Source organism: Dipodomys ordii, unplaced genomic scaffold, assembly GCF_000151885.1.
Source record: "Dipodomys ordii isolate 6190 unplaced genomic scaffold, Dord_2.0 Scaffold82, whole genome shotgun sequence".
Classification (NCBI taxonomy): Eukaryota; Metazoa; Chordata; class Mammalia; order Rodentia; family Heteromyidae; genus Dipodomys; species Dipodomys ordii.
In genome coordinates this window covers 10768249-10786217 of record NW_012267298.1, presented here as the reverse complement: position 1 = coordinate 10786217, position 17969 = coordinate 10768249, and the positions used below count along the sequence as shown (strand labels likewise).

The window sequence follows — 17969 nt, the reverse complement described above, 5'->3', positions numbered from 1 at the left end:
CGGGGACCCACGGCTGGGCCTCAAGGTGCTCTGAGCGCCCGCTTTGTGTCCAGAGGGCGACCAGTCAGTCTCCAGCATCCTAATGGCCTAACGGGAATTGTTTACTTTTGGTAATGGCAGGGAAACAATTTGTTATTTTAAAACTGGTAATTTGTTCTATGTTTCTACATATTGTGCTTGGCACAGCATTAAGTTGATGAGGGGTTTCTCTGAGTAGAAGGTTTGCAGCCAACAATGAAGCTGGGGGGGCGGCGAGGGAGAGAGAAACAGCGTACCATTCTTTTGCACTTCCTATCATGGGGCAATAAGGAGCAGCACAGCCACTCCGAGGGTTAGCATTGTCCCCAAGTCACACTTGAGGCTGACACGTCACAAAGGCACAGCTATACCAAGGCTTCGTGCTTGGGGTGTGAGTGCTAAAGAAAGGAGAGGCTGTGGCCGGCTGAGGGCGCACGGCAGGCTGGCCTTGGAGGGACATGAGGCAGACACAGGCCACGGGGGTCCAGTGTTTGGTTTCTGGGTTGTGTGTTTGCTTCTCCACAATTCACTAAGCTACACATTTATTCTATGCAGTTTTGTCCATCAGTGCTGTAGTTTACAGCAAAATGTTTTCAAGTGAAAAGACAAGTTAGAAATACATGGGGCCCAGTAATTTCCCCTAGCAGCGCATTACTCGTCTGATCAGAATGAAAGTTGCTCTGACTGAGCCGTTCTCATCGGGGCGTCACCCTGCGGTCAGGTGGCCTGCTGTGGACCCTCTTGTGGAGAGTCGAGTTTGCCCCCCGGGGGCTTGGGATCCGTACCTGGGCATCATCATTTATTGGGATGGATGCTCTGGAGAGAGAGCAGCCTGTGGGGGCTTGCTGTGTCTCTTGACAGTGTCTGGCTTTCACTTTTCTATTAATTATTTAAGTTGATTTTTTTTCTTTGCACTTTTTGGCTCTTGGTTTTATAAGAGTAGTGTCAGCTTCTCCCATTGACAGTTTCTATTAGACCTGATAATTAAATGTGGCATTTCAAATTCAAGACGGGAAGGAGTGAGCCTCAAATCTGCAGCACGGGGCAGACCAGTTTAAGGAAAAGGAAACCGAATCCCAGAAAAGTGCGACGTGTCCCATGGCCTCGCACAGCCGGCGGCGGACCTTGTATCATGCTCCCCACTGCTCCTCTGACCGGGAAGCAAATGCAACAGTGATTCTAGATGCGTCTTTGAGAGATGAACAGATACAGTGCTGGTGTACTGGGCCTGACATGCCAGTTATAGTTCTGTGGGCTGGTGATACTGGGGTTTGAACTCAGGGCTTTGAGCTTGCTTAGGCAAGTGCTCTGCCCCTTGAGCTACATCTCTAGCCCTTTATTGTTTAGTATTTTTCAAATAGGATCTTACATGTTTCCCTGCTTTGCCTTCTGCAGTAGTTGGGGTGTGAGGCGTACACAGTGATGCCTGGCTTATTTTTGAGATGAGGTCTTTTTATAGCTCTTTGCCTGGTCTTGTCTTGAGCGGCCATCCTGCCCTCTGCCTCTTGAGTCGTTGAGATGACGGGCATGACAAGTGCCAGGCTTTTCTCTCCCTCCCCCACCCGTGTTTCACCCACCTCTCTCTTTTTCTTTCTTACTGGGATTTGAACTCGAAGTCTCATACTATTAACATGATGTTTTAAACAAATGGAGTAGTGACCTGTGCCTTCCCGCCCTTCGTTGGGGAAGGTGGGAGTGGGGAATGCTTTTTTTTGTTTATTTTTTTATTTTTGGGTCAGGTTGTGGGGCCTGAACTCTGGGCCTGGGCGCTGTCCCTCAGCTCTTCAGCTCAAGGCTAGCGCTCTACCACTTGAGCCACAGTGTCACTTCCGGCTTTTTCTTTTTGCTTATGTGGTGCTGAGGAATCGAACCCAGGGCCACTGCGATGTTGATCTGGCTCCTGCTGCCTGCTGAGCCCAACTTTAGTCTCCTCTGCTAAGCCTTGCAGGTCCTGTCCCTACTATTGCGTGGTGGCCAAGGTGGCTCTTTGCTTTGTGTCACTGTGGCACCTTCTAGTACTGCTGGTTTTCCCACACTGTCTCTCTTGACACCATCTGCTCGTAGCACCAGCGCAGGGCCTGGCTCGGAGGCTGGCTCCCAGTAAATGCCCCCAGTAGAGGGGCAGAGCCCAGCTGAGCCCTCAGAGAAAGAGGGAAGTCTGGGCTGACCTGGTGCTCGATGGACAGAGGCCTTTGAACAGGGCCTGACTAGAGGTGAGCGTGAAGCTTCTGCCCGCTCTGCACAAATAGCCTGGCGGCTTGCGGGGTAGGTGCCGACCAGGGACAGAAGGCCACGAGGGGGTGGGGCCACAGAGGCAGTTTGGGCTTCATTGGAGAGCCCGCTGTTTCTTTTAGGAGGCGAGTGTGCTGGGGCTGGAAGTGTTGCCTGAAGGTGGAGGGGACAAGGCGCACAAGTCTCCTGAGGGAGGGGGGGGAGGGGAGGGGTGTTGCCCAGGGCAGCAGTGCCGAGCTGGAGTTGCTGTGTGGCCAGTGGGGGACGTCCCTCCACCTCCCTGCACGCTGTGGCTGCCCGGTGCTGGGTGTGGAGATGCGTTCCACAGGACAGCAGGGCACACTGGCTTCTACGCTCCCTGCTGGAGGCCAGTCACTGCTGCGCTCCGTCCAGAGTAGAAGACGACGTAAATCCATGCAGTTCCGTGTGGTATCTTACTTTATTTTGCTTCCTTGTAGTCTAGCGACACCAGAAGCATTGGTTTGTCATTAGGACTAGGGATTGGTCCTCACCCCTCCAGGGCTATTTTCTAATGTGTTGTATTCATTTTTCGGATGGTCCTGGGGCTTGAACTGTCCCTGAGCTGGGCACTGTCCCTGAGCTCTTTTTGCTAAAGGCTAGTGCTTTATCACTTGAACCACAACTCTACTTCAGGCTTTTTTGTTATTAATTGAAGATAAGAGTTCACAGTTTTTCCTGCTGGCTTCCAACTGTGATCCTCAGATCTCAGCCTCCTGAGTAGCTGGGATTACAGACGTGAGCTACCAGCGGTGGCTCTCTCCACTCACTTTTGTAAGCCACCTTCTCCCTGGCACTGTCCTCTGGTATGGGGACAGTTACTCAGCATCTTTGTCCTAACTTCTGGAATTCTCAGTCTTATTTTTTAAAGAACAGTGACTCATCCTGAATCACCCACAAGTCGTTGGCAAATGTGACTGGAATCTTAATGCTGTGATATTTCTTTTTTTCTTTTCAGTTCCTGGATGCCTGAGGTTTTCCACATGTATATTTTAAAGAAGGCCATGGGTTGAATCTTGGGTGGTTTTTTTCCCCTGAGCTTTGAGTGTGGGGGTAAAGAATAAGTATGTATTAAGTGCTTACCATGAGCTTGTGGTGTGTAGTTCAGGTACTTTCTGCTGGTAGCCAGGAGAAGTTATGCCTGGCCTCTGTCACACCTGGGCCAGCGCTGGTCCTAACCAACGTGCCTGTCTGCACTTTGGGTCTTTCTTAGTCCACTGTGGGCATCTCCGGGGCAGGGCCAAGGTCATGTCTCTTATTTCTAGTGACTCCCTGGCAGGGGTTCCCATACTCAAAGCCCTTACCTTTAGATATTATGATTCCATAGGGTTTCATCCAAGGCCTTCTTCTTCTTTGTTTCTGAGCTCTGTCTCTACAAACTTCATTGGCCATCTATCTAGCATCAGTGACCAGCTCTGCCCCACATCTGGCTCCCTGCCCATGGGAGGGGGGAGAGGCTGGTCTGGTCTGGCTTTGGATCATGTCTGCTCCTTCCCAGCTCCATTTCTCTGGTGCTCTGCCGGTTGGTGCCTCGGTCCTTCTTGATCTTTGCCTTGCTTTATTTCATATAGAATCACGGCAGGCTGCTGTCCCCTCCCAACTATCTCTAAGGAGAAGCGACTCAGGACCATTCCTTACCTGTCTAGGGAGCTTCTTGCTGCAAGGCCTGTGAGGGGTAGGAGCATTCAGGCCTGCAGCCCCATTGCCTTCTCCCTCTGGCCAGCCTGCTCTAGGCCTTGAGCAGCTCAGTGAGCACTCTGAGCTGAAGCTTTCTCTGTGCTTGCCTGTTTCCTTTGTGGGCTAGTTTCCCCTAGACTTCGACCCTCTGGGCAGTCAGAGAAGGCTAATTTTCAGTTTATCCGGCCTTTTCTTATTGTGAGGGGTAGCAGCTATTCTTTTGTCTCTTCTCACCATCTTGGAGCTGAAATTACAGGTTTATATCTTACATATTAATTCAGACCTGCAATTATTTTTGGATTGTATTGGCCATTTGTTATATACTGCTTTTGTTTTGTGTTCAGTGGGTTTTCTGCTTTTGTTCTGAAGGAAAAAGGCTAACGATGCCCTGGACAGCCTGCCCATTGTTATATTTAGCCTGCGCCACCTACCTGCCTTCTGACTCACGGTCGTTTCACAGCATGGCGGCGTAGCTGCGGGAAAGGTCAGCCTGCCCTGCCCCTGCCCCCCAGGAGCACCTCTCTCTATATAGATGGCTTCACAACACCCCAGGCCTAATTCTTGGCCCAGACATCTGTCTAACAACCTGTGAAGTATAGTTATCTCTAGGGTCCTGTTGGCCCAGGAGGTGGGAAGGTTGACTCAGTTCTTTGATTCAAATTTGAGTTGGAAGGTAACTTTCCAGATGTTTGTCATTCGCCAGCAACAGGTGATCCTGGGGCAGACGACCAGAGCTAAGGTCTTCTGCACCATTGAGCTCACTGTTGTCATTTCACCTTCACAGCAAAGCTGGGGATGAGTCATTATGCAGATTAGGGAAGCGTTCAATAAGGAAGACTTAGGAGGGACATTAAGAGATGACATTTACCAGGTCACGGCAGGTTGGTGGACTGTTGGCTCCTGAGGTGATTGCACCAAGCCTTGCCTGTTGTGTTTCTAAGCAGGCCCACCCTATCTCTCCATGTCACCATCAGTGCTCTGGTTCAGGTCCTTGTCATGTCCTTTACCAGTATGGTCTCCCAGCTACTAGTTTTGCCCCCTTTACGCTGTATTCCTCCTCCTCTCCACAGTCCTGTTCCTACGCTCCCATCACATCTCTCCCTTTCCAATTGCACTGCTCTTCACTGTCTTCTGGGTGAAGATCAGGGAGTCGTCCACTCTTGAGCCTCACGCATTTGGTTACCTTCCAGCTGTACTAAGGAACTTGCTTTTCTCTGATTTACCCTTGGGTTTGTTGCCTCAAGTATGGGTTCTTCAACCTTCCTTTACACTGGGGTCTCCTGGGATGACTAAAATGCTTGTCAGGCACCCACCCCTAACCACTGCTTGAATTAGGCTTCAGGACATTGTAGGTACTCCACATGATTCCAGTGGGAACAGTAGTGTAGATTGCCCTCTTTCTTCTTTCTTGTTCTTGAAACAATCTTCCTCATCCTGTTGGTTGAAGGCTAGCTGCTCAAATGCTGGTGTTTCCAGGCAGATGCAGGGGCTTTTCATTCCTGATTCTCTGGGACAAGGAGCTTTGAAATATGCTAGGGCGAGGTCCCTGGGGGCCTGTTCCGGAGTTCTGGATAGTCTTTGCCCTTCGATCTGCCTTATCTATTTCAGAATCAGTGAAATTTCTCAAATTAGTTTGTTAGAATACTGATTAGGATCACATCAAATTCATAGGTCAGTTTTGGGGAAAAGTGATTTTCTTGTGATGCTTAGTCTTCCTAAATATGAGTATTGTATCTCTATCTTCTTTGACATCTCTCAACAATACCTATTATTTCCTGCATAAAGGTTTTACAGAATTTTATCATTCAATTCTAGATATCATATTTTAATTTTATTGTAATGGTATATGAAGTCTTTGTACATAAGTCTAACTTATGTATGATAATGAGCAAAATGTTTACTGCAGTTTGCTAAATTTTTTTTTGTATGATCATATTGACCTCCAGCATGAGTTATTTCCATCACCCTCTAGTTCCTCAATACCTCCCTAAGAGATAACCCTCAGTGTACATTCCTGTGTCTTTTCCATCCGTTTTTCCCCCATTGGTTTAAAATTACACAAACGTATTGTACATTTTTGGGATTCGGCATACCTATCCTCCTTTTCCCTCCACCTGTTACACTATATTGGAGGCTGTGCATATTGTTGTTCATTGCATTTGCTCTTTTTTATTGCTGTATGTTATCCTGCTGAATGAGAAGACAGCAACTTGTCCATTCTACTTCAGTTAAAAGTTTGGGTTTTCGGCCGGGCGCCGGTGGCTCATGCCTGTAATCCTAGCTATTGAGGAGGCTGAGATCTGAGGATCGCGTTTCAAAGCCAGCCTGGTCAGGATAGTCCGTGAAACTCTTATCTCCAATAAACCACTAGAAAACTGGAAGTGGCACTGTGGCTGAAACGGCAGAGAGCTCGCCTTGAGCTGAAGAGCACAGGGATAGCGCCCAAGCCCAGAGTTCAAGCCCCATGACCGGACTTTAAAAAAAAAAAAAAGTTTGGGTTTTAAGCACCTGACTTTTGAGAAGGGAGCTGCTGTAAATGTTCTGTGTTCAGTAGACGCAAACACTTGCTTTGGTAGAGCTATACTATAGCCACGTAGATTTTCAAAATGACTATCTCCCTTCCCTCCCTTTCCCTGTCCCTTCTCCCTCCTTTATCACCTCGTCTCCACCTTCCCTTCTTCTTCCTCTCTTTGCTTAATCTTTCCTTTTTCACTCTGAAATATTGTGTGATTACCTGTGTAATATTGTGTGATACATATTAGATACTCATAAGTATTCATTGACTAGGGAGCTGGCATTATAGAATATTTGGAGTTATGTTATACAGTTTTAAGTTAAATAACTATTAATCTGTTCTAATCACATAACACCTTGGAATACAGTTTCATTTTTTCTAGATTTTTTTTCAAAAGACATGTTTAATTTAGTAAAGTACGCAGTTGTAGTTCCTGTTTTTCCTTCTCCCTTCCCCCTCCCTTCCGCTTAGGTCTCTACCGTGGAGCTTCCCGCCCAGCCTCCTCATAGTGGCTGTTCTGATTTCTGTGCAGAGCCGCAAGACCTCCCCATGTTCCAGCTCCTCATCGTGCCTGCCCCTGTCGGTCCCTGCGTCGTGGTATCGTAACTAATGTGCTGTCTGCCTTTCACATGTGTAGTTATTACCTGTATCTCTTCTTTCGTGAGATGCGTAGTAAATTATTTTCCTCATATTTAATTGGACTGTCTACTTCTGGGTGATTTGTAGGAGCACTGAACACATTTTTGGATATTAATCTATCATTAGTTATGCATTTTGTAAATCTCTTCTTATATATATATATATATATATATATGTATATCTCTTCTTCTGGCTAGGATTTTAACTTTCTTAATATGGTCTTCTCATGAGCAGAATTTCTTAATCTTGCTATCATTCTCTTCTTTTGATTAGTGCTAATTTTTTTGTAGAAAGCACTGACCTATATGAAGATCCTAGAAACATTACTTTCTTCTGGAAGCTGTTTCCGTTTTTTACATGTGGGCTTTCAAGCCATCTTGAATTAATTTTTTTTTTTGCTGTATTGTATGGTACATATTAAGTAGTCACAACTATTTCTTTTGTTCGTATTTAGAAGGTTTAATTTTTAAAAATTTATAAATATTAATATTCAGAAGTTTTGTATCCATTGAGTTTACATATTGGCATTTTCTTTTTTTTGCATATATTTTAATTGTAAAAATACTATACAGAGGGGTTATAGTTACATGAGTAAGGTAATGAGTACATTTCCTATCAAGTGTTGTTACCTCCTCTTGTTTTTCCCCTACCATCCCTTCTCTCCCCACTTCCCCAACTTCTCCCTCCCCACCCCTGAAATTGTTTTCAACATAGTATCTTGTACATCTCATTCACAAATATTGCTTTCTTTTTTTTTTTTTTTTGTTTTTTTGGTCGGTTGTGGGGCTTGAACTCGGCCTGGGTGCTGTCCCTCAGCTCTTTAGCTCAAGACAAGCACTCTACCACTTGAGCCACAGCGCTTCCAGTTTTCTGAGTGGTTTATTGGAGATAAGAGTCTCCAGGCCTTTTCTGCCGGGGCTGGCTTTGAACCATGATCCTCAGATCTCAGCCTCCTGAGTAGCTAGGATTACAACACCCGGCCTAGAAGAGTTTTTCTTTTGTTTGTTTTTCTTTTTTGTTAGTCATAGGGCTTGAACTCTGGGCCTGGGCACTGTCCCTGAGCTCTTCAGCTCAAGGCTAGTGCTCTACTACTTGAGCCACTGTGCCACTTCCACAAATATTTCTTGACTAGCAGCTGGTACTGTAGACTATTTGGATTATATCACATAGTTTTAAGTTAAATAATTATTAATCTGTTCTAATCATGTAACAGTATATAACATATTTCCTCTCTTTTTCCACATTTTTCAAAAGAAGCATATAGTTCAGCAAAGGAAGCAGCTAAAATTCTTTTTCCTTTTTTCCTTTCTTTCCTCACAGATACCTCCCTTGGGCAAACCTCTCCCCGCCTCTCCCCCAAGATTGTGTAAGCAGTAACACAGTCTCTTCCCTAAGACCAGGCCCATGCCCCAGCCATCCTTTGGCGCTCTCTGCACTGTGGCTGACCTACTTAGTGCTTGATGAGAAAGGTAGCAGCTGGCCACATGTTCCTATAAGTACTTGAGGTGTGCGTGGAGCAAAAGGACTGATTATGGATTTTATTTAATTTTAATTACTTAAAATTTAAATAAGTGTCTCTAGTGGCTGTTATATTAGACAGCACAAGTCTAGTGGGAGAAAAAAAGCAATTTCTTAAATAAATGAATTATGACTTTGCTAAATGCTAGCTTCAAAAATCATGCCACCTGGGCTGGGAAGGTGGCTCAGTGGTAGAGCGCTTGCCTTGCATGCATGAAGCTCTGGGTTTGATTCCTCAGCACCACATAAGCAGAAAAGGCCAGCAGTGGTGCTGTGGCTCACGTGGTAGAGCGCTAGCCTTGAGCTGAAGAGCTGAGGGACAGCGCCCAGGCCCAGTTTGTTTTCAACACAGTATCTTGTACATCTCATTCACAAATATTGCTTTCTTTCTTTTTTTTTTTTTTCTGGTCAGTCGTGGGGCTTGAACTTGGCCTGGGTGCTGTCCCTCAGCTCTTCTGCTCAAGGCGAGCGCTCTACTACTTGAGCCACAGCGCCACTTCCAGCTTTCTGAGTGGTTTATTGGAGATCAGAGTCCCAGGCCCCATGACCGACTTAAACAAAAATCATGCCACCTAATTTAAAGGGTAAGGGAAGAATTTTCGTTAGAAGTCAAGATTGAGGTAAGATTTAGAGCATGAGCAGGACTTAAGTGAAAGAAAGTAGGATAGGAAAAGGAGTTTTTCATGCATGTGTTAAAGCTCTGTGGCAAAAAGAGTGAAACAAGTTCTAGGAACTTAAACATTTTTTGAAAAGTAAGTGTGTGTGTGTGTGTGTGAGAGAGAGAGAGAGAGAGAGTGAGAGGGAGAGAGAGAAAGGGAGAGGAGAGAGAAGAGAGAGTGTTGAAATGATTAAATTATTAGTTTGTTAGGGACTTGGGCCGTAGGTATTGAAAGCTAATTTGTGGGGGAGAAAGATTTGCACCACAGTTGGGTGACCCTTTTCTTTGGATAGTTTTTGAAATCAAGGTTCCACCTGGAATATCACCTTTGAGTCCTGGCTGATGGTTTAATGAGGAAATACTGACTTGGTCTGTCTTTTAGGGCTGTATATTATTCAGGGCTGTGTGCATATGTGCATGTTGAGCTTGTTCTTTGAACCTCTTGTTCTAGAGGATACACACATGACTCTGGTTATCTGACCTGGAACTCCCCCCCAGTCATTTTAGGAAAAAGCCATTATACTTACATCTCAGACTAATAGTCCTTGGGTTTTGTGTACCTGATTTTCATTTTAAACTAACCTATGCTGATTAAACTATTTCTTTGGCTTTCTCTGAAGAACTGGTGTTTATTTATTTGTTTCTCTTCTAGTAGGACTGGAGTAGTGCATGTAACCAAGATAGAAAAGTTGTCAAAGCCCGAGTAGAAACAGACAAGGGGCCCAGGGGTGGGCAGAGCCAGCCTGCCTCCTAGCAAACTGCCCTGGACACCTGTGGGTTGGCACCCTTGAGCCGTCATACAGTGACTGCTCTGTCCTGCTGCCCCCACCCAGCCTGGCGAGGTGATGTGGCTGTGGTTGGCACTGCAGCTGCTTAGAGAAGGAAGGTGAAGGGTGGGAGCACGCCACACTGCTTTGAGTGGCTGCCTGGGCACATGCCCAGCTCCTCTTCCCGCCAGTGGTCCCCTGAGAGCTTGGTCAAAGTTTGCCTAATTGTGCCAAGGCTACTCTTCCAGGTAATAAATCTTTCTTAGTGACTCATTGGCCGTTCTTCTTCTTTTTTGTATTTCAAATTGTTTTTTTTTTTAAATTTCTAAACAGAGATTTTATTGCAGTACATATTCTAGATACCTTTGTGTTCTCCATCATTTTTTATTATCTTTAAGTAGTTGTACAAAGAAGTTCCCATTCTACAAAACAATATATGAATACAAGCTGTCTGACAACATTGTCACCCAGTGTCATTAGCAGTTCTTAAAAACAATCCTTGTCTTAGAAGGCTACAAAGAACTTACTTTTCTTTCTTTTCTCTAGGAAGTTGTTCACTTTCTTACCCATTTGTGTTCATTCATTCCTCTCTATTTCACTGGGTGCCTTTCAACGCAGGAGTGCAAGTCCTTGTTGCTGTATCACACAACTTTGGAAGGCAAAGGCCAGAGAGGCCGGGGTTCTGGTGTCTTACGCAGGAGATGCTCAGGCTGCGGGAAAGCACCAGGCCTGTAGCTGACTGGAGGTGCCTGCCGTTCTGACGGCGGGCCTTCCCCACTCCATCCGTAGATGCGCGTGGGCCCATCTTCTCTGGAAACACCCTCACAGGCGCACCCAGAAACGATGCCTTATAATTCTCTGGGTACCTGTTAGTCTGTCAGATCAATGCTTAGAAAGCACCTGTTTTTCTGTGTCTGCTTCTGCTTCCCGTGGCGCATTCCTGTGTTCAGCTGTCAGTTTTTGCAGTTGTCATTATGATTATGATATTCAAACTAAATTTGAAAGTATTATTTCAGTACATAAAATTATACCTATGAATTGTCCACAGAAATGCTGTTAATAGAAAATTGAACACTGTAAGTGGTAGCTGTTGAATTCTCTTTACAAACTCACTTTTATTCCTGACGTCTGCTGGAATCACACCATTTTCATATACTCTCTGTCCTGAAGAGTTCGCTGAATTCTTTGGTTCTTTTACTAAGCTGACTTCATCTGTTTTTAACTTTTTTGGTCCTGTCTTTAGGATGTTAGGCCAATCTGTTCTCCATTCTATTTGTGATAGCCTGTGTTGGCAGAAAAATGGGTGGAATGTCTGAATATAATTTCATCCCTGCACTCTGGCTGGAGAGGGTTCCTCCACAGGTATTCCTAGTGAGTTGCTTTCTTGCTCAGCCAGTGTTTTCTATCTGATTTCTGACTACTCTTCTGAGCTGCCCAGACCCCTGTCCAACCTTGTTCATGTTAAGGCTGAGGGATTGTCTTTTATTCTTTTAAAATTGTTTTCCTTTTGTGTTGGTCTTGGGGCTTGAACTCAGAGCCTGGGTGCTGTCCTTGAGCTTTTTTGCTCATGGCTAGTGTTCTACACTTGAGCCATAGCTCCAGTTCCAGCTATTTTTGGTGGTTAATTGGAGATAAGGGTCTCACAGACTTTCTTTCCTGGGCTGCTTTGAACTGCAATCCTCAGATCTCAGCCTTCTGAGTAGCAAGGATTACAGCTGTGAGTGGTCAGTGTTTGGCTTCCAAAGGCATTTTTGTTGTTGTTGTTGTTGGTCATGGGGCTTGAACTCTGGGCCTGGGCACTGTCCTTGAGCTCTTCAGCTCAAGGCAAGCACTCTACCACTTGAGCCACAACACCACTTCTGGTTTTGATGGTTAATTGAAGATAGGAGTCTCACAGACTTTCCTGCCTGGGATGGCTTTGAACCACAATCCTCAGATCTCAGCCTCCTGAGTAGCTAAGAATATAGGCATGAGCCACTGGTTCCCAGCTTACAGGTATTTTTAATGGCATATATGGAGTCCCCTGAGTTGCTTCTCTATACTTAACCTCTGTCTTTGTATAGGGTAATGATATGGATTAGGATGGATCTCAGGATGGGAAGGTGCTGGAACTCAGGGAGAACTCAAGGAAGAACTGCTTTTAGTTAGTGTGCCTCAGGATGTATTACAGATTGGAAGTGGTAAAGATCTGAACTGAAATGGAGATTTAGGAATATTAGTGTGTACAAAGATAGTCATCAAAAAAGAAGAATATGGGTAGGATAGGGAGTGGAAAGAGTATATTTTGGTAATTTTGGTAGAATATGGTAATAATTGGATTAGTAAGATAGTAATTGGAATAATAAGAATATGGTATAATTTGGTAATTTTGGCAGAAAAATTGTGTAACTAGAGCCTGGGACTGACTTGGTTCAAAGCTGACCTCCAGTGTCTGTGAGAACAGTTCATGTCTGGTCACATCTTCACTGGATATATTGTTCTTTGGGATCCCAGCCTTTAAGACTATCCATCTTCTAGCCTTCATTCTCCACTATCAAAGGTATTGTTTTTCCATACCTTGAACACATCAAAAGCTTTGCTCAGCCTCAGCCTCTTTGTTAACTCCTGCAATCAGGAGATAGTAGTAGCAGAAGTTTTATGCCAAGTTCATATCTCAGTATTTTTCCTTGTATCTGGGAAGCCCCATAGTTCCCTGCTGCCTTGTTAGTATTGTAATGCTTGAGCAGAATTTGAGATGTCTTTGACCATGTTTTCTAGCTGCTCTCCATGGCTGAGGTAGCCTGAATCATTGAACACCAAACATGTTGCTGTTGCTTGCACTTGATACTTGAGGGCTTGTCTGCACCTTTTCTTTGAAAGTACCAAATGAACTTCCCGTGCACTTTTAATTCATCTTCATGCATTGCTTTGGTTTATTTTTCTTATAGATGCTCAATAGTTGGCTCATAATGCTATTTTGAGAATAAGGTGAATAATTCCAAAATATATTCCAAGGGTATCTGAAGTGGTTTTGAACATATGCTTGGTTAATTATAAGTTTCTGTAAAAATGTTTCAGGCACAAGGCCTTGCCTGGGTCTCAGTGATTGGTAATTTAGAAATGATGTGTTTTGCATCAATTAAAATTAAAAGCTCTTCATCTTATCCCCAGAAACTTTATTAATAAGTTACTTAAATGTGTTTTGCTTGGGATGTGTAGAAGCTTATATTTTCTTATTCCACACCTGTTTTATAGGGAAAAGGATTGGAAATTGAATGCATCAGTTTTGAATTTCAGATCTGCTCCACACCCTCAGTTGTGGGGCTTGAACTCTGGGCCTGGGTGCTGTCCTTCAGCTCTTCAGCTCAAGGCTAGTGCTCTACCACTTGAGCCACAGCTCCACTTCTGGTTTTCTGGTGGTTAATTGGAGATAAGAGTCTCATGGACTTTATTGATTGGGCTGGCTTTGGACCTCGATCTTCAGATTTCAGCCTCCTGAGTAGCTAGGATTATAGGTGTGAACCACCGGAGCCCAGCTCTGCTTCTCTCTACCCTCTACACTTCACCCCCACTCATCATCCATCTGTCCATCCTTCTACCACCCATCTGTCTATCCATTCATCCTGCTACCCCAAATTCCCTCTGTGAATTCATTCATATGCCTACCCACCGACCCTATCCATCTATCCATCCATTTAATTAAATAGTTATTCATACCTGGTATTATACTTTAGATCACTTATTGTAGACAGGTTACTTTTTGTTCTTTTTTTTTTTTTGTCAGTTGTAGGGCTTGAACTCTGGGCCTGGGTGCTGTCTCTGGGCTCTTCGGCTCAAAGCAAGCACTCTACCACTTGAAACACAGTGCCACTTCTGGTTTTCTGGTGGTTTATTGGAGATAGGAGTCTCATGGACTTTCCTGCCTGGGCTGGCTTTGAAACTTGATCCTCAGGCCTCAGCCCCTTGAGTAGCTAGGATTATTGGCATGAGCCACTGGCACCAGGCCTACTTTTTGTTCTTTAAAATGAGGCCATTTGTATAAACTATAGAGTACCATACAGATAAGAGCCAGTCTTGTTTCCTATGATTTGTATTATCTTTTCAGCTCTTGTCCAGGTTTCTTTTGGGTGTTTGCTCTCTCAGCCTGGCTTGCACTGTCTGCCATACTTGGCACGTGTACCCATTTATCTGATAGTTTGCGTCTGTCAGAAAATTTTAGCTGCTTGAAAGTAACATGTTGGAGACAAACAATTATTCTGAACCATGATCCAGTTATAGTCTAGTAACTCATGGGTTCTTCTTAGGTCTCTTTTCTGGTTAGCTGGGAATGGAGAGCGGCTGGTGTCAGAGCCTGCCATGGTCTTAGAGACCCATGTAAACTTTGGTCTCTCCTCTTCAGTGGCATCATGGGAGGTTGTAGTTTGAGGTGTGTTTCGGCAGACCGCTTTGCCTATTTGTGTGGACAGAAGATGGTCAGAGAGCAGTGCTGATGGGAGAGTGGCTGGGGTGTGCGTGTGTGACAGTGATTCAGACCATGAGAGCCAATGCGGGATACCTCCAGAGAGCTTGAGCTGGACATGAGTTGAAATGAGATAAAGGGAGGATTTGAAGGTGAGTCTTGAGTCCAAGCAGTCGGCCAACAGGTCACGAGGCAGCCATGTTCCTTGGAGAGCTGGGTATATCCAGTGGTAGAGAGGAGCAGCATGTTGAACTCGGAAGGAAAGGTAGGGTACCATTGAGACCATGGCGGAGAGGTGAGATGGCACAGTTACTCGAAGGGAGGGAGAGCCTTCCCTGTCCAGAGAGCAGCTTGTATGAAGGCCTGGGGGCTTCCAAGGTGCTATGGCTGGGTTGTCCCAGACAAGCCATTGTTCCTATGAACAATGTTGTACTTGCTGCCTGCTACTGTGGGAAGATCCACATAGTCGTGGACGCAAGACGCGATGATGTGACACAGAGGCAAAACACAAAATCCTCAATCGTTTAAATAGGGATACAGGTGGACCTATTGCAGCAATGAGGTATACAAGTCGTTATATCAAAAACGAACTTTACGACTTTGATGCGGTGGGGGGGGGGACGGGGAGGATTGGATGGGGGTGGTGGGGAAGGGATGGGAAGGGGAAACAAAGGAGGAGGCTAATGCTTGATAAGAAATGTACTCATTATCTTGCCCATGTAATTGTAACCCCTCTGCACAGTATTTTCACAATAAAAAAAAAAGAAATACTCAACCCCCCCCCCACACAAAATCCTCATGTTAAAAGACACGGAAGCCCGGTTTCGGTGGCTTACATCTGTTTCAGTGGCTCACATCTGTAATTCTACTTACTCAGGAAGCTGAGGCTTGCAGCATCGAGGTTTGAAGTCAGCCTAAATAGGGAAAGTCTGTGAGATTCCAGCTCCAACTAACCAGAAAAATTCTGGACTGATGGTGTGGCTCAAATGAAAGGGCAGCTGGGCGCTGGTGGCTCACGCCTGTAATCCTAGCTACTCAGGAGGCTGAGATCTGAGGATCGCGGTTCAAAGCCAGCCCGGGCAGAAAAGACTGTGAGACTCCTATCTCCAATAAACCACCAGAAAACCGGAGGTGGCGCTGTAGCTCAAGTGGTAGAGCGCTCGCCTTGAGCTGAAGAGCTGAAGGACAGCACCCAGGCCCAGAGTTCAAGCCCCATGACTGACAAAAAAAAAAAAAAAAAGAAAACTCAAATGAAAGGGCATCATCCATGACCAGGAAAGCTGAGGGAAAGCATGAGGTCCTGAGGTCAAGTCCCAGTTCTGCCATTTGTATGTGCACACTCACACACACGTGCGCACGCACGCACGTATACACACACACACACACACACACACACACACACGCACACTACGAAAACAAAAAGAAATGAGCTTAGGTCTTACCCAAGTTTTCTGTCCTCTTTCCTAGATGGAATCAGCGTGAGCGGCTTTCCCCTGTCCAGTCCTTTCCGTCAGGTCATCCGGCCCAGAGTGGAGAGCAGACCTGGGAACCCTGCTGAGGGCAGCAAGGCGGGAGACCTCAGCCCCCTAAAGGTGAGTCCCCTCTGCCGAGGGCCAGGCTGCCCAGGCTTCTCTTGGTTTCTGAGGAAAAGCAAAGCCTTTCTAAGAATGCTTGGAGCATTTTTCTGAGAGGAAGTGGTTTTTTTTTGTCTGAGGGAATGTTCTGGAAAGCAGTTGTGAGGAAACTTTCGTACCACGTGTTTTCTTGTTTCCCTGTGTTGTGGGGACTCACTGCTAGACGCAGGGGGTCAGTGATTAGATAATATCTTGCCATTTCTTCTTTGAAAATGTATTTATTACATAGTTATTTTTGGCATACATGTTCATCTTGTAATTTCCCCCCTGATCCTTTGGCAGCTCCTTGCAGCTCTTGGTCGCAAGCACACTAAGGTAGCAGGTTGGGATGCTTGGGACCCACGGGCCACAGGAACAGAGTGGAGTGTGCAGTGGGACACTGCAGGGCTCGGAGCTGGGACCCCTGCCGACACACGGCTTTCAAGACCCAGCTCTTGCTGCGGACAGTGGGCTTCTTATCTTCCTTTGAGCCCTGCCCAGAAAGCACTTGGGTGTCTGGGAGCAATGAGAACATCCACAGGCTGGAATCCTGCCGTCCTCCCAATTCTTATGAAGACCAAGTGTGCTTTTATGGATCAGTGCTTCTCAATGTGTTATATGCCTTTGGTAGGATTGAAGACTCTTTATGTAGTGTTCACGATGCCTTGGTCTAGTTTCATCTTTGCTTTTGGGCAGGTTTAGTCATTCTACAAGTCCTGCCTTCAGACCTATTTACCTTCTGCTGTTCTTTCCAAGTTGAGGTAGTAGTAAAAAAAATGCTTCTTTGAAAAGATGTTCCTTTGGGCTGTCTATACCCCAACTTTCTTGTTAGAGCAGTTGTTAGAGCAGTAGTTTGTTTGTGGTATTATAGTAACGTTCTTCAGCTTTCCTTGCCTTGTGTGTGTGTGTGTGAGAGAGAGAGAGGGGGCGGGGAGAGGGGGGAAGCAGGTACAATTTCATGTGCAGATTATCAACATGCTTGTGTCTGAGCACATGAACTCCTTATAAACTACTTCCGTTGCTTTGCATACAGTAGCCTGCTCAGCATGTGTTTTTAATGCTGCGTTGCCTTTACAAGCACAGTGATTTATGGTGGGCCCTCAGGTCTGTGGGGATCAGGCTGTGCAATTGCTTGCACATTGCTTTGACACAGCTATAGGGTCTAGCATTCATTTGAATTATCATGTGATTCCAAAGCCTGGGGTGTGGACTCTTCCGTGGGATAGGAACATGGCTAATGCCCCCTTCTTTTACTCTTTACCCTTACATCCTGCTTCTTTCCCTCTATTGCTTACTATCAGAGTTTACTGTCCTGTCACATGCTGCTGTGTCTCCTGCTTGCCCTGTCTTGTGCTATTCTTGCTGGAATTGAAAACCCCATACCTCCCTTCACTGCAGCTGCTCTTCAGCTATGCTTGTGGAATAGTCCTGAACTTGTACTGTGAGCTGTGATACAGGCCCATTGTGCATTGCCCTGGGCCTGCCCAGTCCATAATCTCAGTGTTCAACATTCCTGTTCTACCCTCTGCTGTGTTACATGCGCCCTCCCCCCCAGCTTTATTGGACAGTGGGGTACTTCCTCCCTAGTTTCTCCTAGGGAAACTAGAAATAAAAGAACTAAAGTTTGGCCTGTGCTCTGTGGTTTACACACTACATTTGCTCAGTTCTTGCAAATATCCCAGGAGCTGATCATGGAAGCTATTTAGGGAAGACTTGCCCAGATGTGTGGAGAAAGGGTGTGGCACCACATCCTTCCTGCTACCTCTAATGGGGTAGCATGGGGCCATGAGCAGCCTCTCATGTAAACACAGGGCACTACCTGAGGCAGGCGAGGAGGGGTGCGGACAGGGGAGCAGTGAGCATGTTGGTAGTCTCA

At 45.7% G+C, this 17969-nt stretch overlaps 1 protein-coding gene across 2 annotated transcripts in view; it reads left to right on the top strand.

Moving 5' to 3' along the window:
- Trappc9 (trafficking protein particle complex 9) overlaps positions 1-17969 on the top strand; it is a 439527-nt gene that overhangs the window by 127080 nt on the left and 294478 nt on the right. For both annotated transcript variants that reach the window (XM_013025191.1, XM_013025190.1), the window contains one exon: positions 15948-16072. In XM_013025191.1, the coding sequence (XP_012880645.1) occupies positions 15948-16072 (125 nt within the window). The remainder of the gene's footprint in view (positions 1-15947; positions 16073-17969) is intronic.